This window comes from Tricharina praecox (genome assembly GCF_024521635.1).
Source record: "Tricharina praecox strain CBS 144465 chromosome Unknown BZA05scaffold_31, whole genome shotgun sequence".
Taxonomy (NCBI): domain Eukaryota; kingdom Fungi; phylum Ascomycota; class Pezizomycetes; order Pezizales; family Pyronemataceae; genus Tricharina; species Tricharina praecox.
This window is the reverse complement of record NW_026250433.1, coordinates 13341-32339: the sequence shown is the minus strand read 5'-3', so window position 1 is coordinate 32339 and position 18999 is coordinate 13341. Positions and strand designations below refer to the sequence as shown.

At 55.8% G+C, this 18999-nt stretch overlaps 6 protein-coding genes across 6 annotated transcripts; 3 read left to right on the top strand and 3 right to left on the bottom strand.

The window, feature by feature from the left end:
• Positions 1 to 515: 515 nt before the first annotated feature.
• Positions 516 to 1190, top strand: BZA05DRAFT_409861 (Conidiation protein 6-domain-containing protein). The gene is made up of 3 exons (XM_051484835.1): positions 516 to 661; positions 743 to 892; positions 960 to 1190. Exons 1-3 carry the CDS (start codon positions 613 to 615, stop codon positions 1049 to 1051), a joined length of 291 nt encoding a protein of 96 aa, XP_051335734.1. The 5' UTR covers positions 516 to 612; the 3' UTR covers positions 1052 to 1190.
• A 2413-nt stretch (positions 1191 to 3603) lies between these two features.
• On the bottom strand, positions 3604 to 5117 carry BZA05DRAFT_378823 (Acetokinase family-domain-containing protein). The gene is made up of 2 exons (XM_051481871.1): positions 4636 to 5117; positions 3604 to 4569 (listed from the first exon to the last, which is right to left on the bottom strand). Exons 1-2 carry the CDS (start codon positions 5061 to 5063, stop codon positions 3696 to 3698), a joined length of 1302 nt encoding a protein of 433 aa, XP_051335733.1. The 5' UTR covers positions 5064 to 5117; the 3' UTR covers positions 3604 to 3695.
• BZA05DRAFT_409857 (phosphoketolase) lies at positions 5118 to 8144 on the top strand. The gene is made up of 2 exons (XM_051484834.1): positions 5118 to 7678; positions 7740 to 8144. The coding sequence occupies exons 1-2, from the start codon at positions 5491 to 5493 to the stop codon at positions 7946 to 7948; spliced, it is 2397 nt and encodes a 798-aa protein (XP_051335732.1). The 5' UTR covers positions 5118 to 5490; the 3' UTR covers positions 7949 to 8144.
• A 2653-nt stretch (positions 8145 to 10797) lies between these two features.
• Positions 10798 to 12524, top strand: BZA05DRAFT_174997 (uncharacterized protein). The gene is made up of 6 exons (XM_051479242.1): positions 10798 to 11024; positions 11128 to 11182; positions 11261 to 11397; positions 11466 to 11529; positions 11584 to 11597; positions 11650 to 12524. Exons 1-6 carry the CDS (start codon positions 10899 to 10901, stop codon positions 12322 to 12324), a joined length of 1071 nt encoding a protein of 356 aa, XP_051335731.1. The 5' UTR covers positions 10798 to 10898; the 3' UTR covers positions 12325 to 12524.
• A 558-nt stretch (positions 12525 to 13082) lies between these two features.
• Positions 13083 to 15384, bottom strand: BZA05DRAFT_409849 (multicopper oxidase-domain-containing protein). The gene is made up of 4 exons (XM_051484833.1): positions 14954 to 15384; positions 13676 to 14899; positions 13422 to 13607; positions 13083 to 13357 (listed from the first exon to the last, which is right to left on the bottom strand). Exons 1-4 carry the CDS (start codon positions 15258 to 15260, stop codon positions 13197 to 13199), a joined length of 1878 nt encoding a protein of 625 aa, XP_051335730.1. The 5' UTR covers positions 15261 to 15384; the 3' UTR covers positions 13083 to 13196.
• A 69-nt stretch (positions 15385 to 15453) lies between these two features.
• On the bottom strand, positions 15454 to 16376 carry BZA05DRAFT_476942 (uncharacterized protein). Its single transcript, XM_051488282.1, has one exon. It carries the CDS (start codon positions 16115 to 16117, stop codon positions 15752 to 15754), a length of 366 nt encoding a protein of 121 aa, XP_051335729.1. The 5' UTR covers positions 16118 to 16376; the 3' UTR covers positions 15454 to 15751.
• Between the last annotated feature and the right edge of the window lie 2623 nt (positions 16377 to 18999).

The window sequence follows — 18999 nt, the reverse complement described above, 5'->3', positions numbered from 1 at the left end:
TGCGGCGTTGGACTCTGTGCTGGTACTAACTAGTAGTTACATAAGGGAGATGCGTGCGCCGTGCGGGGGATCTACATCCCGCCACGCAGAGCAACGGGAAGGCTAACTAAGGCTATCGCCGCTCATTGGCTCCGGCGCAATAGTCTTGACGTCACATGCGCGCAAGCAAGCAACGTGCTCACGCTACACTACATACAAACCACGACACCAGAAGCAGCGAAGAGAATACATCATGACTCTCCGGATTTAATCGTGGCGTGTGCACTTTTTTTTTTTGCGGGCAATCGCTGTCTCAGCTCGGGGCATCACTTCCGCTCTCCCTCGTTGCCATCGTCACCGTAGATACCGTACGTGCTCATTGGCGATGGTAATGCTGATGCTGATGGTGATGATGCATCGCGATTGTTCCCCCGCAAGCCGCTGAGGTGATTGCGACGTCACGGACGATGATCTTGCAGGAGAGAGGCATTCGCGAATCAATATAAGGTGGAGCTTTTCGTCCTTTCTTTCCAACCTCCATCAACCACTCGATCTCACTCACCACATCTATATACAACGCAAATCCACCTGCTCCCTTTCCAATACAACCCAATACAACAAGAATCAAACAAGATGGATACCTCCGACTCCATTAACCAGCGCTCCACCGGCAACGTCATCGGCTCGCCTCCCTCTCCCTCTCCTTCCCGCTTCCTTTGAAGCTGAAGATCTCTTGCTAACGACTGCTCGTGCATATCCACAGGTGGCCACAAGGCTAACCTCAAGAACCCCAACACCTCAGAGGAGGCCAAGGAGCACTCCCGCCAGGTCCTCGACGAGCTCGGTAGCGAGACTAAGTCTTCCGCCGGCGGCAGCGGCGACGACGGCTCCAAGAACACGGGCAACGTCATTGGTATGCACCCTCTCTGTTTTTACTCCACTCGTAAAAGGAATCGATCACTGACAGTGGAGATGTATAGGTGGCTACAAGGCTACTCTCAAGAACCCCAACGTCAGCGACGAGGCCAAGGGCCGTGCTGAGCAGAAGCTGGAGCAGATGGGAGCCAAGTAAGCGCGGGCTCAGCGATGCTTTCCTGTACTATTAGCGCTCAGCGATGGGGGATCGAATGAAAATCTGTGAAACAAACTAAACCTTTGCATTGTGGCACGTAAAGAACATGTGTACCTTTCTATTTTTCTCCTAGTGCAGCACTGTAAATTGAAAACAAAAAGAAAAAAACATTTCCCATATAGGGTAATGATACGTGGGAAAAAAAATTGGCTATATACCGCCCGGGGAAACATCCCGACACACCATCACGTCGTGAACACCTGCGGGTCCCCCGGAAGTTCGCCGCTCCGGATGTTGCGTAAGAACTCGGCTCCGGCCGACTCGACCTTCGCCTTGAGATCCGCAACAACACCCTTCTGCAGCAGGATCTCCGCGTCGTGTTCCGCGCCCCTCCTTCCCGGTCCCTCCTCAGTCCTGGGAGCCGTCCTCACCACCGCCGAGCGGATAGCCATCAGCCTGCTAAGACAGCCCTTGGCGCCGTCGACGGCCGCCTCGGGGGACACAGCGAGCCACTTCTCGAAGCCATCGTCGAGCGCGGCGACGACGCCGGCCCACGCGGCACAGCACTCCGCGAGCGAGTACGCTCCTGCGGCGGTGAGCGGCGCGGGGAGCTCGACCCTTGTGTGCTGCGTCGTCGGCCGCGGCACCGCCGTGTGCACCACGCGAAAGCTGTGCACCAGCCCGTTGAGCTCGTACGTGATGGTGCCGCCGCTGGAGATGGCGCGCGCCATCAGGATCTCTAGGCCCGTCGCCCCCATCTCGGCGATCATCACTAGGCTGGAAAGGCTCGTGAGCCATTCGTGCCGGAGCACGCGGCACTGGTGCAACAGCTGCTGGTAGGGGATGCTCTTGGGGGCGGGCACCAGCGTGACTGGCTTCGGGAACACCGAGTAGGAACTGCTGCTGCTGCTGAGGTCGCTGCTGCACGCGGATGCGGTGGTCTTGCTGTTGCTGTGGCGGTTCTTGCTGTTGCTGTTGTTGGTGGTGGCGGTGGTCGACGTGGTCTGATTGCTGCGGCGGTTGTTGGGCGTGCTGGTGGCCGACGATGTCTGGTCGCTGCGGCGACGGTGGAATGTAGTGCCGGTGGTGGACGAGGTCTGATCGCTACTGCAGCGGTTGAACGTGGTAGCTACGGTGGAGGTGGAGGACCGGGTGGTGGTGGGGGAGAGGGAGCCGTGCTCCGATGGCGAGATCAGCCAGGCGTCGAGGGTCTTCTGCATGCGATCCTGATTCACTCCGACGAGCATCTGGGCCGGAGCCGGGTGGAACTCTGAGTTCGATTTGACGATGTTGTCGTCTTTACCAGCTGGCGACTTGGAGAATTTATCCGAGATGCGGCGCTGGAGGGAAGTTTCAGCAAGGTGATCTTCCGCAGGTGTGTACATGACTGTGATGCGATCCGATGTGATGCGATGCGATGTGAAGAGATGTGAAGTGAAGTGAAGTGGAAGTAGAAGTGGAAGTTCAACTTACGCGCATCGACTGCATCTTGTCGCTCGTGGAACGGATGAGGCGGTTAGAAGCTTCCATTTTTGCGGTTAGAGGAGGATTGTCGCTGAATCGTCGTTGATGAATCGTCTTAGTCGGTGGTGGTGCTGAGTCGTCGCAGGCGGTGGTGAATCGTCGTTTGTGATGGTGGTGAAGGTAAGGAAGGAAGGAAAGGTCGTCCCGGTGAATTGGCGGCCGTGATGCAGTTGCATCGGCGTCGCGATTTGATTGGGTTTGTGTGCGGTCGACGAGTACGACTAGCCTGAACGTGCTTTGGAAGAACCAGTCGAGGAAGACACAAGTTGAAAGTATCACGAGAATAACGGTGACGATTCAACTGTCCCTAGCCGTCCACACGATGTCACTCGGGCATTCGAGATTGCCGAATCGGGACATGATGTACCTATGCGGTAGGTAGTTTAGTTCAACGGCACCGGTTATTGCGACTACATATCTCGCTAAGCAGGCCTGACTCGTACCCGGTACTCTGACCAATTCTTCCGAAGACTGTTTGGAGTTGGCTGTTCGAGTGGGAATCCATGAATCAGCGTCCTCTTCCGAACAACGGCACTACTGCACCGCAGTGGAACCAGAAAACCGCCACCAATTATGAGGCCCCAGATATCAAAATAAGCTGGAAGGTACTCCCCTCCACCTTGAGAGTGGCAAAGTTACTTGATATGTCCAAGGAGGAAGCCTTAAATCGTCACTACCTTCATTACAATTTCACGAACTACCAGTCCCAACGCAGCGGGATGAGTGAGATAGAGTGAATTTTGTGTGGAGAGCAACTGGCTTGGCACCATCGGTCAGTCCAGTCCAACAAAAAAAACGTACGGCGAAATGGAGGTGGTTACGACTTATCATAGCACAATAAATTGGAGCGGAGAGCATCGTCTAACCCAACATGTGTATCCGTAAGAGATCTCCGGCATCAAAGAGGCCTTCCGTCCGCCCTACTGGTACTTGGCGGAGTGTTCACATGGAAATGAAAGGAGTCAACCTACAAAAGTGGTTTTGTCTCCGAATGGAAGAATAGGGCCCTTTACGGAGACACTGGGTTTGTGTACGGAAAGCTCTTTGATTCGATCTCCGGGATTTCTCTGTATGAGCGGGATCGAGGTCTTAAAGTCTCCCAGACGTATACACAGGACATCTACCAAAACCTCTCATCCATCGCACACTCCATGGCCATCCACCCCTCCTCATCCGTCCTACAGACCAGAACCTTCCCGCCCTCATCCGCCATTCTCTCCCCTCCAATGCCCACAACCGTCCCCTCCCTGTCCTCCGCACTCTTATTCCTCCTCTCCTCGATCCTGAACCCGAGACAAGCGCACCTCGCGGCGACCTCCCTACGCAGCTGCCAGCTCTTCTCACCTATCCCCCCAGAGAAGACCAGGGCATTACACTCGCCTCCCAGCTTCGTCCAGTAGCTACCAACATATCCCACTATCCTATCCACGACGATCTCGAACGCCAACGTCTCCTTCTCACCGCCCTTCTCCCACCCAGCAACTATCTCTGAAAAATCCGTCGTGCCCGCGAGCGAGGCCCACCCCGAGTGATTGTTCAGCACGTCTTCCGCCTTGGTGATATGCATATCCCTCGTGCTCGCGCGCGATAGCGACGACGCCGACGACGTCGTGTGGAAGACCAGCGTTGGATCTACGGTCCCGCTGCGTGTCGCGCCGGGCAGGCCCTCCGCCGGTGTCAGCCCCATCGAGGTGTCGATGCTAGCGCCGTTCTTGATCGCGCACGCACTCACGCCAGAGCCGAGGTGGAGGGCGATCAGTGACGTCTCCTCGATGGGCTGGTCGAGGTACTCGGCTACCGAGTGCAGGATGAAGGAGTAGCTGATCCCGTGGAAACCGTATTTGCGCACCTTTGGGTTCTTGGGCGCGACCATGTAGCTGCGCACTGCCGGCGAGAGCGTCGAGTGGAAGGTCGTGTCGAAGTAGGCGATGTTCTTTGCATGCGGGAGTTGTGAGATGGCGATGTGGACGAGGGCGAGGGCGGGGGCGTTGTGGCTGCAAACAAAAAAACATCGTCAGTTACGGGCCACATGAGGAGTGCGAGAGGGAGGGAGTGATTACAGAGGCGCAAGCTCGGTCAGATCTTCAATCTCCCGGATCGTCTCTTTGCTCAGCACCATGGCTTTGTCGAAATCCCCGCCGTGGACGATGCGATGGCACACGAGGTCGATATCGCTCCCGCTCTCGAGCTCCTTCAGCGCCCCGTCGGCCGCCATGTGCTCGAGGAAGTGCTGCAGCGCTGCATCTTGCGAGGTGATATCCTTCAGCTCTTGCTTCTTGATGTTCGAGGGCGAATCTGGTGACGAGACGTGGGTATAGGAGAACACCGCCGGTGGAGATGTAAGCCCCGATATGGAAGAGGATACCAGCGGAGCCGGCTCACTGCCGAACGTCGCTGAGTATAGCGAGAGCTTTACGCTGCTGCTCCCGGCATTGATGGAAAGGATGAGGCGGGATTTTTTACTGTGGGGCTTTGCGTCGTCGGCCATGCTGGATTATCGTATTGATTTTTCGTCAAGAGCACCTTACTGTGAATATCCAGCGACCGAGAACAATTAAAGCTATCATTTCTACCTGGTATCTTAAATGATAGGCGTGTAAATATTCCGTCAACTATGAAACTATTCTTGGAGTAGCCGTCAAGTGACGTCAGATTGACATACGGCATGGAGTGCTGTCCCGTGTCGTGACCGGGGTTCCGGGAAGCCGGCGCCAAATACATGAAACGACGATCAAGATGTCGATCACGAAAGATAGAGAAACAACGTCATATCAAACGCCAGGCCAAATCTTCCGGAGTACCTACGATTCTCCATACCTCAAACCCGTGAATAAAACGTACAACTCCCTCCATTCCGACTGCGAACTGAAACCCAACTCACCAATACATACCACCCACGGCCGCGAAAAATAAACATGCCCGGTGAAGTAATCGACCACGCCGACCCGGCGCCGCTCGCCTCCTCCCTCCCTTCCTCACTGGCCGGCCTCTCAGTCAAGCTCCCCCTCGAAAATGCCCTGACCCCCTCCGAAGCGCACTCGCTGCGCAGCTTCCGCCGCGCAGCAAACTACATCGCCGCAGCGATGATTTTTCTCCGCCGCAACGTCCTGGTCACCTCTGACCTGACATCCGACGACATCAAGCCGCGGCTGCTCGGACACTGGGGAACCTGTCCCGGGCTGACACTGGTATATGCGCACATCAACCGGGTGGTAAAGAACACGGGCTGCGACATGATCTACGTCGTTGGTCCCGGCCACGGCGCTCCCGGGATATTGTCCTCGCTGTGGCTGGAGGGGTCTCTAGCGCACTTCTATCCTCAATATTCGAGGGATAGGAAGGGGCTCGAGGCGTTGATCACGGGGTTTTCCACGCCAGGGGGCTTCCCGAGTCATATCAATGCGCTTGTGCCGGGGAGTATCCATGAGGGCGGAGAGCTGGGGTATGCGCTTGCCGTCGCCTTCGGTGCGGTGATGGATAAGCCCGATTTGCTGGTTACTGTCGTTGTGGGCGATGGAGAGGCGGAGACGGGCCCGACAGCGACTGCGTGGCATGCGGCCAAGTATCTCGATCCCAAGGAAAGTGGCGGGGTGATTCCGATTGTGCATGTCAATGGGTTCAAGATCAGCGAGAGGACGATTTATGGGTGTATGGATGATCTGGAGCTCGTTGCGTTGTTTACCGGCTATGGATATCAGGTTAGGTTTGTAGGTGAGGTGTTGGACGAAGTTGATGCCGACATGGCGGCCAGTATGGACTGGGCAGTGGCGGAGATCAGGAAGATCCAGAAGACGGCCAGGGAGGGAACCCCGATCGTGAAACCGAGGTGGCCAGTATTGATCTTGCGGACGCCGAAGGGGTGGACGGGGCCAAAGACGTACAAGGGGGAGTTTATTGAGGGCAGCTTCCACAGCCATCAGGTCCCGATCCCGGACGCGAAGAAGGACAACGAAGGACGGCAAGTGGTGCAGAGATGGCTGCGGTCGTACGATCCCGCTACGTTGTTCGACGACTCTGGTGCCCCCGTCCAGGAAATCCTGGATCTCATCCCCACTCAACCGATCGGCCAACTGAAAGACACTTACAACGGGTACAACCCTATCGGCGCACCGGACTGGCGTTCCTTCGGTGTCGAAAAAGGCAGCCAGGCGTCGTCCATGAAAGTGGTGGGCGAGTACCTCGATAAAGTCTTCACCTCCAACCCGAAGGGAATCCGCATCTTCTCCCCCGACGAGCTGGAAAGCAACAAACTCTCCGCTGTGCTCTCCCACACGGGCCGAAACTTCCAGTGGGACGAATTTTCCCGCGCCAAAGGCGGGCGGGTGATCGAGATTCTGAGCGAACACACGTGCCAGGGGCTGCTCCAAGGCTACACGCTGACGGGGCGCACCGCGCTCTTCCCCAGCTACGAGAGCTTCCTGGGCATAGTGCACACGATGATGGTACAATACTCCAAATTCGTCAAGCTAGCCAAAGAAGTGCCATGGCGCAACCAGAACGCGAGCATAAACTACCTCGAGACCTCGACGTGGACGCGGCAGGAGCACAATGGGTTCTCGCACCAGAACCCGTCGTTTATTGGCGCGGTGCTGAACCTCAAGCCGGAAATGGCCCGCGTATACCTCCCGCCGGACGCGAATTGCTTCCTCTCCACCATGCGCCACTGCCTCAACAGCAAGAACTACACCAATCTCATGGTCGGGAGTAAACAGCCGACGCCCGTCTGGCTCTCGCCCGAAGCGGCGGACGCCCACTGCCGCGCCGGCGCATCGGCGTGGAAGTTTGCCTCGGTAGAATCACCCGACGTGGTCCTGGTCGGCATCGGAACGGAAGTGACGTTCGAAGTTGTCGCCGCAGCCGCGCTGCTGCGGAAGCTGGCGCCGGAGATCCGAGTGCGCGTCGTCAACGTTACCGATCTGATGGTGCTCGGGCCGACCGGAAGCCATCCGCATGCGCTGTCCGACGAGGGGTTCGATGAGCTCTTCACGAGTGATAAGGGAATCGTCGTGAACTATCACGGCTATGTCAACGATGTTGCCGGATTGGTGTTTGGACGGCACAGGGTGGCCGAGAGGATGGTGGTGGCTGGGTATAGGGAGGAAGGTTTGTCCCCGGCTCGTCTCCTGAGATGACGGATAATGGATTTGCTGATGAATGCCCCAAGGATCGACAACGACGCCGTTCGATATGTTGCTCGTCAACGGTGTCAGCCGCTACCACGTCGCCATGCACGCGGTCGAAAAGGCGGGCGTAGAGTCCGGCCGGAAGGATGATCTGCTGAAGCAGCTACAGAAGAAGATCGATGAAACGAGGGAGTACATCATGGCGAACGGAGAGGATGTGGAGGGGACTTATGATACTCCTGAGTTTTGAACGTATGTAGACGATACCTTGACGTAATGTATGATAACTTTAGTAGCGCTATCTTCAGCCTTGACTAGCATGTGTTTCGTGTAACCCCGTCCCGACAGAGTTATTGTCACATCATGCGTAGAGTCTGGACCAAAACTTTTGTGATCTGGTGTGGGGACTTGGAGCAGATAACTAAACCGCATTACGAGTTGATGTGGAAGGAAAGAGTGACTACTGATGCTTCACCGGAATGAAGGGAAAGCTCTGACAACATTTCTGCTCCACACACCGTGGCCAGGTACCTATCTTCCCATGCTTTCCAGCAATCTACGGTACCTATTCCACCTTGCTTCGATATTTCGAAAGAAGGAGAAGAAGCAGAAGAAGAAGAAATTGCATTTCGGCTCCGAGTCTACGACTCGAGCTCACCAAGATCACGCAAAATTCATTCTCAGCGATGTGGAGATGAACGCTGGGGGGACTCCCGTAAAGATCACCTGGCGACGCACCTATCTACCCTGGTCAGCAGGCTGTGCCGCTGGTTGGCTACTCTAACGAGGTATCTAGTAACTATGCTTGGCATGGGCACTTCATTGAGCGGTGGTGAAGACTTGGACTTGGAGTCTGGACTCTGGATTCTGGACTCTGGACTCTGGATTCTGGAGTCTGGAGGGCCAAGCTTGTAGATACTCTAAATACGGTACCTATTCTTGGGAATGTCTTCAATCTTGAGGCTGGTCACTGGTCAGTGATGAATGCTGCCTCCCTCACCGCCGTATGTCTCCACGGTAGATAACCGACAACTCCCTCGATATCTACGGGCCCGAGGGCCGAAACCAAACCCCTCCGGCAAAAGCAGGAAACAAGAAACGCAGGTGTTTGCGCGTTCATACCTCATACCTCATACCTCCGCCCCTCCTCGCCTCTCCTCATACCGGTAGAGTATATTATCCCCTCCTCGCATCACCCTCCGCGAAGCTATACCCGCGCCCTTGCATGAGATCGTGGCATTCACACCGGTATGAAATACCTACTTGGTAACTTGGACTCTTGGGGTCGTGGACTTTAAGTGGAGGGATCAGCTTCGCTAAGGCTTAAGCTCCCCAAGACTCGGTACGAGATGGTACTCTAGCCATAAACCATATACGAGTTGCGGTAGGTAGGTGCGCAGTGCACACATACGGGACGAGTAGACGAGAGACATGGGTGCTGAGCAGTGACTCGTGAGGAGTGAGAATAGAGTTCGCGAGTGGACTTGCGTGTTCAAGGTTGTACTCTAAATACGATGGGACGAATACGGTACGTTTACCACTCACTCACCTCTTCTACCCTGCTACATACGGGGGGAAATATGAATAGAGTACCGTAGGCATGTAGAGTATGCTCGTCGTCCTGTCCGACGGCGAGAACCACGCGCCTCGTCTCTGAGCGAAGCTTCACTACTCGTACTCCTTATGATAGGGAGCACTCACGCTAATCAACTCTAAGCTCTAAGCATCCGATTTCAGATTCTTGGGGTTAGTTATTCCTTGTTGCATCTGAGACAGAAGTCAAAGAACTTCCCTATGCCACAATGCCACCAACCGATCACCACTGCCACTGTACTAGTAGTCTGTGCCACTTCAGCATGGTTATTTCAAGTCTGTGCCACTTCAGCATGTTTATTTCAAGTCTGTGCCACTTCAGCATGTTTGTTTCAACATCTTCGCAGCCGTGAATGTGAGGCCGTGACTGGTCACTGGGCCCGAGTTGATAGATACTCTAGGTAGGTAAAGTACGATACCGTACCGTATCCCGGTGGCAAATGTTCTGGAAGTCTTCTTCTTCTACATAAGAAGCATGCTGATAATTACCTGTTTCCCCCACCGAATTCGAAATGCACATGGCCCAGAAACCAGAAACCAGAAACCTGGCCTCCGAAGTGGAGCAGAGTAGAGTCTAGACGGGTGAACACGGCGGCTGCATCGATGGGGATGTCACAATGGGCTTTCCTCTGCAGTGCAAATCGGCCAGAGTCAGAGTGCATTGGCCACCCATTCACCCACCCATTCACCCACCCACCCACCCACATCCCAGGTTTCAGCTTCTCCAGCCCCCTCTCCCAGACTCCCACCCCTCTTTCTCTTCCACAGACTCCAGGCCGCAACCGAAAACGAAATTGTGCCACCACCGCCAGGTCAGACTGCAGACTGTAGACTGCAGCCCAGCCCAGCCCACTGCCTAGCCCTTCTTGTGTCACGCACGACGCACGCACGCACATCAGATCTGTTCGTCTAGAGTATGTACGGTAGAGGAGAGTAGGCCCGCCGCAAAAGTTCGTTGACTCTTCTCTTTGCTGGCTGGCAGGACTGAGAAATCCCCACTTATACAATATCTACATACGAGCAAGCCGCAATGCCACCCGAAGCCGAAGGGATGGGATGGCTCTTCGGTTGCACCAGCCTACCACGAGCACGATTCACGAATGGCCGGCATCTTGGGCTCAGTGCTCACTGACACCACTGCATGCCTACTCTACATACCCGAAGCAAGGTGGAAAAGCCGCTTCTGGGACCTATCATACACAGAATCGCAGATCGGGCGAAACGAAGGCTCAAGAGGTGGCTATGTAGAGGAACTAGTAGGTATGGGGTGTTAGATATGCAGCCTTTTTTTGGTTACACTCGCCCCCGCCTCCATCGACCACACCGACCACACGGATCCAGCGACCACACGAGTCCAAATCGATTTCCGTCCTTCCGTCTAGTATGTATGAAAGGTGGTGGGTAGAGAGGGGCGTTATGAAGGTAGTTAGCAGGTTTTTGGTGGATGGACTGCCTGGCCCTTCGTGGCCTGGCCATTGACCTATCTACCTACCCATTGTCCTTCTTTCCCCCCCTCACCCGCCCGCCCCCCTCGATTCCTGCCATTTAATTCCAATCTTTCTTTGTTCCACTCGACGAATACACTCATCCTGCATCAACAAACCACCATGAAGATGACGATGACGACCACAACGACGACGACGAGCTCGAGGACGAAAAATGCGATTCTGCTGATGCTGGCCGTGGCCGTGATGGCCGTCGCCGCAGCGGATCATGTCGTTACGGTTGGAAAGGTGAATCACCATCGTGGAGGAGGAGGGGGGGAGGCGGGGAGCCCGAAACTGGCTGGATGGCTGGATGGATGGCTGATGCGCGAGTGCGAAAAAAAAAAAAAAGGCCGCACATAGGTTCGATCCGGACCAGTTGACGGCCGCGATTGGAGATACTATCAGTTTGTTGTCCCCGGCCGGGCTGTTGGTGGATTTAGAAGGTTGAGGGAACAGTTGCTGATCGTCTCGTGTGTGTATAGTCTTTGAGTTCTATCCTACGAACCATTCCGTGGTCCGCGGCTCGTGGGTGCAGCCATGTGTACCTTACGAGAAGCTCGAACCACAGGTCACGGGATTCTTCTCGGGCTTCAGGCCAGTAAGGACGATCGAACGCAATGTTTGTCCACCCCCGTCCTGAAGTCTGCGGTGATGAGATATCCCGTATTGACCGATGTAACGTCGTAGCCTCCGACATTCAGCATCTTGGTCAATGACACAAATCCGATGTTCTTCTACTGCTCGGCACCAGGTTAGTACTCGTCCCCAGTTCGGAGCTGTTCGCAGCGTTGCTAACATTCTCCAGATTCCTGTAATGTGGTCGGTACCACTCCTCCGCCGTTCCCGGGCCTCAGCTAACATCAGTACTCAGTGGGGAATGGCCGGCGTGATCAATCCCCGATCCGACACTCCGATAGCAGGGTACCAAGCGGCGGCCAAGAAACCTGGCACATTCGTCCTTCAGCCAGGCGAAGACTGGCCCTCAGAATCCGACAACAGCGTAGTTCCGCCAGCGCCGACCTCCGTGCCGACAGGCAGCACAGGGCTCCCGGGCAGCACCGGCACGCTGGGGGGACAAACGACCGTGACTGCGGTCGCCTCTCCGACCGCATCCAGCAGCAGCAGCGGTCTCAGCACCGGCAGCATAGCAGGAATCACCATCGGCGCCGTCGGCGTGATCGCGCTGATCTGCGGCCTCTTCTTCTACCTCGGGCGCCGACACCACTCCGACGCCACAGCGGCAGCACCACCCGCGCCCCCGCACCACTCAATCATCTACGAGAAGCAGCCGCCGCCGACCCTCGCCTACGCGCCCCCCATGTCGCCGCAGTCGCAGCCCATTTCCCCGCTGTACGCGGAGCCGATAGGATATCGCGCTTACTCGCCCGACCCCCGCGCGTTCCCCCCCGGCGTCCTTGCGGACGATAAGGCCTACCGGAGGTCGCAGCAGAGCCCTGTCGTCGAGCTGGGGAGCCCCGCGCCCGGTGCTACGTGGGAGACCCGTGCGGACTCGTACCCGACGACTGCTACGGATTCGACTTTGTAGGATCCGTGGGTCGGTTGCGGCTGTGAGGGATCCGTGGGTCGGTTGCGGCTGTGAGGCTTGGTGATGGATCTAGAGCTTTTGGTTATGTGTTCTGTGTTTTGGAGGTGTACGTGTATTTGACCTTTCTTTTTCATTCTTTTTCTGGGCGATGGTTGGTTTTGGTTGGCGATATGGGTTGGTGATATTAGTTGGTTTGGTGTTGATGCGGTGGCAACGCAGTGGTGGTAATGTTTTTAATGGCGGTCCTATATACGCAGCCTGCGGGCCCACGCAGCATCGGATGTTGATTTGAGAATACTGCTTGATGAGCCGGCCGGTTGGTTGGGGGAGGACATCGAGCAGTGCCCAGGTTGAGGTTTTTTGGTTTTTGTTGCAGAAACGAGTTCTTCCTCCAGGAAATTAAAAAAACTTCAAAAGAAACAAAACCAAAAAAAAAACCAAAAGAAAATAGAAGTCGCGGCACCTAACCACGTCACCTTCCCAAAGCCCACGACCGTGCGATCCAGCGCCGCCACCCCGAGGCCAGAACTCTCTGCGTCGTTGCCGACCTGAAGTGTCTTTCTGGTGCTTAGGCCCCATAGCCGGGTGACTTACGTGCACCAGCTAACATGAGCTCCTCGGGATTCGAACCGGACACTGTCGTGAACTAATTCTTTTGGGAAAATGCCATCGTAAAACGGTATAACTCCTTCCGATATGACCATCACAGTCGAATATGTATTTAATAAAAACATCTATCAACCCGCCGCAAGAGAGAAGCATGGGTGGTCACTTGGTCCACTATTTTTTTTCTTTCGCGATCTCGATCGTAAAGCATGCCTATAAATTACTCAATATCTTCTTTGCGCGTGTCCACTGCCGTATCCGCACATCTACCAATAAAAGTCCTCATCCCTCATCGGCCCGCCCCTCTGCTTCTCGGAGAGCTTACACATCTCCGCCACCTGCGTCGGCACCTCCCACTCTTTCACCGTCTCCGCGCCCACCAAAAACTGCATCAACATCCCCGCCTCCGCATGCCACGCCAGATGACCTAGACACCCCCCAATCAATCAATGCTCCGTCTTCAGTCACACCCCGCGGGGAAGGAAACTTACAATGCAACGCCCACAACCCCGGATTATCCGCCACGAACCGGACCAGCACCCAGCCGAACGCTTCGATCGTTACCGTGTCGCGGCGCAGTGCGTTCGTGCCGTCGATGCTCCCGTAGTTACTCATGTTGTAGTAGCCGGTGCCGCCGCTGAGTACCCAGAATTTGTGGCCGTGGAGGTGGAATGGATCTTATTCTCTCTATCAGCGGGGGAAGAGTCGGGGGGAGGAATTAGGATGGGGGAGGGGGAGGGCAAACGATTTCCGTCGTCGTAGTTGTCGATGAGCAGATCGACCACTGCGCCTCTGTCGATCTTGACGACCAGCTGGTGCGCGACGTCGTAGGCCTTATCGAGGACAGTATTCCTCGGCTCTGTGAACGACGTGTTGCCGCCCGTCAATCCGGCAATGGCCTGCATCAGCGTCGGCATCTTCTCGGGTCTCCACGAAGTGCCATTAAACATCCCGCGGCTGAGCTGGTACGCGCCGATCTCGAAGTTGCTACGCAGGGGGACGAGGAGGTCTGCCTTCGCCGGCGCCGCAGGGAGGACGTGCAGTGGGACGACGGAGGTCAGGTTCATTTCTTGACATTCCAGTGGGGATACGTCCGCCCATCCTTTCGATTCTGGGTGCGAGGGGGAAGAGGTGCCGTAGTTGACGATGGCTTTGACTTCCAGCTCGAGCTCCTTGGGGATCTCGGCGAAACAGTGCGCGAGCATCCGGGCCCGCAGCCAGAAGGACGTTCTGTTGCGCGGCTGCGACGGGATTACGACGGAGTACCGCTGCGCTACGTTGATGCGTAGACGGTTTATGCTGTGGGGAACCACGGATACACCGTCTACCTCGACTAGCGAGACGGAATGCTCGTCCACGTCGATATCGAACTCGGCGAATGCGCCGACGTTTATGAAGCGCAGTTTGTGCGGTGAATCTTGGTCGAGGTTGAACACCTCCAGTCCCACTCCCGACGGATCGCAGCGATACTGCTTGGCGACCATCGAGCAGTTGACCCTGCCCCGGCCATTGATGAGCGCACCGTTCGGGACCGGCTCGGCGTTTTCATTTCCGGGCGCAAGATACCACGGCAGCAGCGCGGCGGAAAGGTCATGATACCAATCCTGCACCATGACGACTCTATCTGTTCCCTCCGCACGTTTCCCGCCCCCTCTCTCATGCACAACCAGCGGCCCAAACAATCCATCCGTCCGCATGGTGGAGAAGTGTGCATGATACCAGTACGTCCCGCTCAGCCCGTCGGCCTTAAACTCGTAGCGGAAGCTCTCGCCAGGCGGGATGGCGCAGTTGGTGACGCCCACGGTGCCGTCCATGAAATTCGTCCCGTTCTGCGGGAAGCCGTGCCAGTGCAGCGATGTGCTGTTGGTGAGATGGTTGTGCACATCGACGATCAGTGTGTCGCCCTCGTTCACTTCCACCAGCGGCCCGGGGAACTGTGCGTTTATCGCGATGAGCGTGCGGTATACTCCTGCTTTCCGTCAGCCCCGCCCAGCCCTGGATCCGAGGGAGGGAGTAAACAGACCATCAGGATTCCCCTCGACCTCTGTCAGCGACCAATTATAATACCTCGACTGCACTGGCGCCTCGCCATCCCAAGCGTCGTCCAGAATGTACTCCTTCGTATCGCGTTCCCAGCGGCGGTCCGGCGGCGGCGGCCAAATGCCATGTGCCATCTGGTTTCCATGCGTGTAGACGACGCCGGAAATGACCTTCCTGGGCCCGCCGGAGCGGAACACGTGGACCGTTAGGAGGCAAACAATAAATACGGCGGCGGCAAAGGTCGTTATCGCTAGGTGGCTGGGACGCCCATTTCGTAGAATCATGTTCATGGCTCATCTGGCAACGCCGGCAAAAAATGTTGGAATCCGCTGCTGGTATACACTGTCAAGAGCTCTAACTATGGTTTCACTCCTACGGGTGGCGCGGCGAGATACATGTATTAGATGAAGGAGCTCTAGATGCAAGGATCATTACGCGTGGCCATGGTGACAGGCATCTAGCTGCCGCCAAGGAAATGATGCAGTCAAGTGAAACAGGCTGTTTAGCGAATGTACATGGGTACATAGGATATCACTCGCTTTAATTACAAAATATCACTCCGAATGTTCGTCACGATAGGCCGAAAAGAGTGACAGTAATAAAGTATAATTCCTTCTCAACCAAAATATCGCAGGAAAAAAAAAAGAAAAAAAGTTATAAGTCGTCAAATCAAAAAACCACCGGTCGCTATCCACAAAGCACCAAAAAAAAACAAAAGAAACTAATAGTACAGGTAAAAGTACAGATCATCCCCTATGTATCCCTCCGCGACATCTACCATCTACCATCTTCTGCGCCTAGTAGTAGTCGTAGTGGTAGTCGAGCCGACATGCGAATGCGCCCCCCTTCCATCAGTGCCCCTCATGCGTCTAGTGCCGGCGGCCTTCTGACCGGGACGCCCAGTGAGCGTGCCCTTGAGCTTCAACAGCGCGCCCGAGATGCGGTCGCCCATGGAGGGCTTGCGGCGGTGGTGGTGCGTGACGGTGGTGGTGGCCGGTGCGTTGAGGACAGTGCGAGGCTTGCGGCCGTAGGTGCGGCGGGCGCGGGGCGCCCGTGTCGCGGTCGCCGGACGGGGCCGCGTGAGCCGCGAGAGGAGGCTCGGCTTGCGGGTGCGGACGACGGGAGTGGTGCGGGTGGAGTGGCGCATGGTTGTGGGTTGTGTATTTGTGTGTTTGTGTTTGTGTGTTTGTGTGTTGGGGAAGATGGTCGTTGATGTTTGTGAGGATGGTATCTGATCTTTGGATGTTTGGTATCGATGCTGATGCTGATGAGAAGAAGAAAAGATCAAATGGATGAAGGACTGGAGGGTGATTTTATACGCCCTCAATATTGGTCTCGAAACCCGCTTGTTGGCCGTCGAAACCCTCTCCTGCTCTTCGCGCCCGCCAGGCTGCTGGCGAAACTGGTTTACAGGCCATGAACGATCGATCATGGTGATTTGCCGCGGTCTCATCCCTGCGCATGATGGCAGCCACAGCATCGGCACCGTCATCAGTGGCCGAGCTTTCGTTCGTTCCTTGAACCTTCCGGAATACGGGGCTGCTCCCCCTCCCTCCCCTAACCCAGCGTCATGGGCCACGAGTGGTGACACACAATTAATATCGCGAGATGATGGGAGTTGCTATGTTGGGCGGTTACGTCATTTATGCTGCTGCTGTCACTCGGTGCCCGGGTTCATTGGCTGCCGACCGTCGACACGCGGCAGGGGAGGCAAAGCAGGCAAAGCACCAATCGATCTCCAGAGCAGCACTTTGCCTGCCCGAAACGCCTGAGGCCAACTTTCCAGGAATTACATACGAACGAGATGGGCACGTATCTTGCACTGCGACAGCGGAGGCGTACTGACAATTTGTCTAAGACTCCAGTATGGCTCCTGCAAATGAATTGTGGCGACAAACCAAGGTCCAAAATAGAGTAGGTATGGTGGAGCGCCAGTACTAGTATGATACATAGGATATCTCAGAAGTCGCTTGGATTAAGCTTCCCTCGACTCTATGTTTGTCTGAGACATGATCCGAAGCTTGTACATAGGCGCAGTCGTGTCGGTCCTTCATCCTCACGGCAGCTAAAATGGCGTAGATGTTTATTCGCACAGTACTCGTACATAGATCAAGTGTAGGAGAAGAAGGGCCGACAAGCGCGGTGGCGATCCGTCATACTTCGCTCTGAACCTTGTCGAAGGGCTCGGCTGTGTCGTAGCGAGAGCAGGGTCCGAACAGGTATTTGATTCGAAGGATACTTGTGGCCATACGTTACCGTCACCATAGCCTGGAATCGCTGTAGTGGGAAATCCGCACGGATACAAGCAGAGCAGAGTAGCGCACAGGTCTGAGGTCTGTCTCATACCGCTACTGAAGCTGTCAGACCGCAGAACTCTGAGGTCCCAGTGTGTCACTGGGCCTTCAGCTTCACTCTACCGCAAGACCCACAGAGCCATCCAGATATCTTCTATCCCAGCTTCACTCACGGCGCCGCGAGCTCGATATCCACGCTCTCGCTCGCCACATCAGCGAGAAAACAAAGAAAATAAGGGCAAAGAGGAGACAGTGGGAAGTCGTCAGAATCCGGTCCCGATCCTATCCCCCCCCATCAATGCCATCGAGAAATCCAACGCCTCCTCTCTGTTTTCCACTAAGTCTGCCGCCACCTCCTGCTCTTGCTCCTGCCCGCCCTGTCGTATCGCCTCCGCCCTTACCTTCATGGCCTCCCAATCCACCGTCGTGTTTGATGGTGCGAGAAACAACGGGGGCTTTATTCTCTCCTTCTTTCTTCTCATCCGATACTCTCCCCTCCGCTGCCCTTCTCGCATCTAGCCTCTCTGATCCCGAGACTGGACATTCTGGTTCCATCGACGCAGTCACTATGTCAAAAGTTTATCTCAAGATACTGGTTTATCTTCCAGCCCAAGAGGAGGGACTCACCGCCCTACTTCCATCTTGTCGGGGAACCAGAGGATGGCCGCGCTGCACTCCCGGTCCGCGAAGAGGTCTCTGATCTCAACCTGTCCTCCCCTCGTCCGGTAATCTTTTGTACCTCCGCCCATAGGACCTTCTGCTAAGGTCTCCACTGCAGATAGCTCTTAAGCAAGTGCTCCCGCATTCGTGTCTTGTGCCGACACCACCAGCATTTCGCCGACGGGTGGTTCTTGGTCATTGCCCAGTGAGAGTAGGTATGTTCTGTTGGGTCATTTGTCGCGTGCTTCGTTGACTCCCGGTCCTCGGAGATGAACTTCATCGTCGAAGTGGCCGCTTGTCTGGTCAGGCCCACCTTCTCGGACTCAGTCGCCAATGTCGGTGCGCTGTCGATTTTGCGCCGGACCGTTACGTGCCTCCGCTAGATAAGCTTGGCCCGGTCGCCCTCCGAGAGGCTCCTAAGTCTGATCCCCATGGGGCCGTCGCTTAGTTCTGTTGTCGAGCTGAGCATGTGCTGGCCTGAGGCCCGACTCCATGGCGAGGCCGCTATATTAGTGGATCGACAGCATCCCGCAACCCGTTATCGCCCTCGCCTCCTCGTGTTCACCAGCCTCTTCATGTCGTCTGCCCTGCCCTGCCGTGTGTTCCCCGCACTCCTGTGCCTTTCCGCCCCAACTCCGCGTCGTAGATGGTCACCGCCCGGACGCACACTGCCACGGCACGTCTGTAGTTGGCCGGGGACCAGACCAATCTGGCCAGTCAGTCTGTGGATCCTCTGCAATGCCATCCTTCCTTTCCTCCGGCCTGATGTTGTATGAAGTATTCTTATGATAGGTATACGACGGACAGGCGGAGCTCTTGCTGTGAAATTGGAGTGCGTGGGGGCCCTCTTGCATGCGGTGAGTGAAGTGTAGAGTACCTAGACTGGTGTAACCATTGAGACCACCGCTGGCGGCCACGCCAAAAGTACCATGTCCTAGCCTCACGACACCTCCTCATTAGAGCTTCAACGGCCCAACACTGGACGTCCGAATGGCGCGCCGGATTACTTCTCAGCACACGGTGCCGTAGTTATAACTCATCACTGGACCGACTACAGAGAGTAGGAAGGGCATAT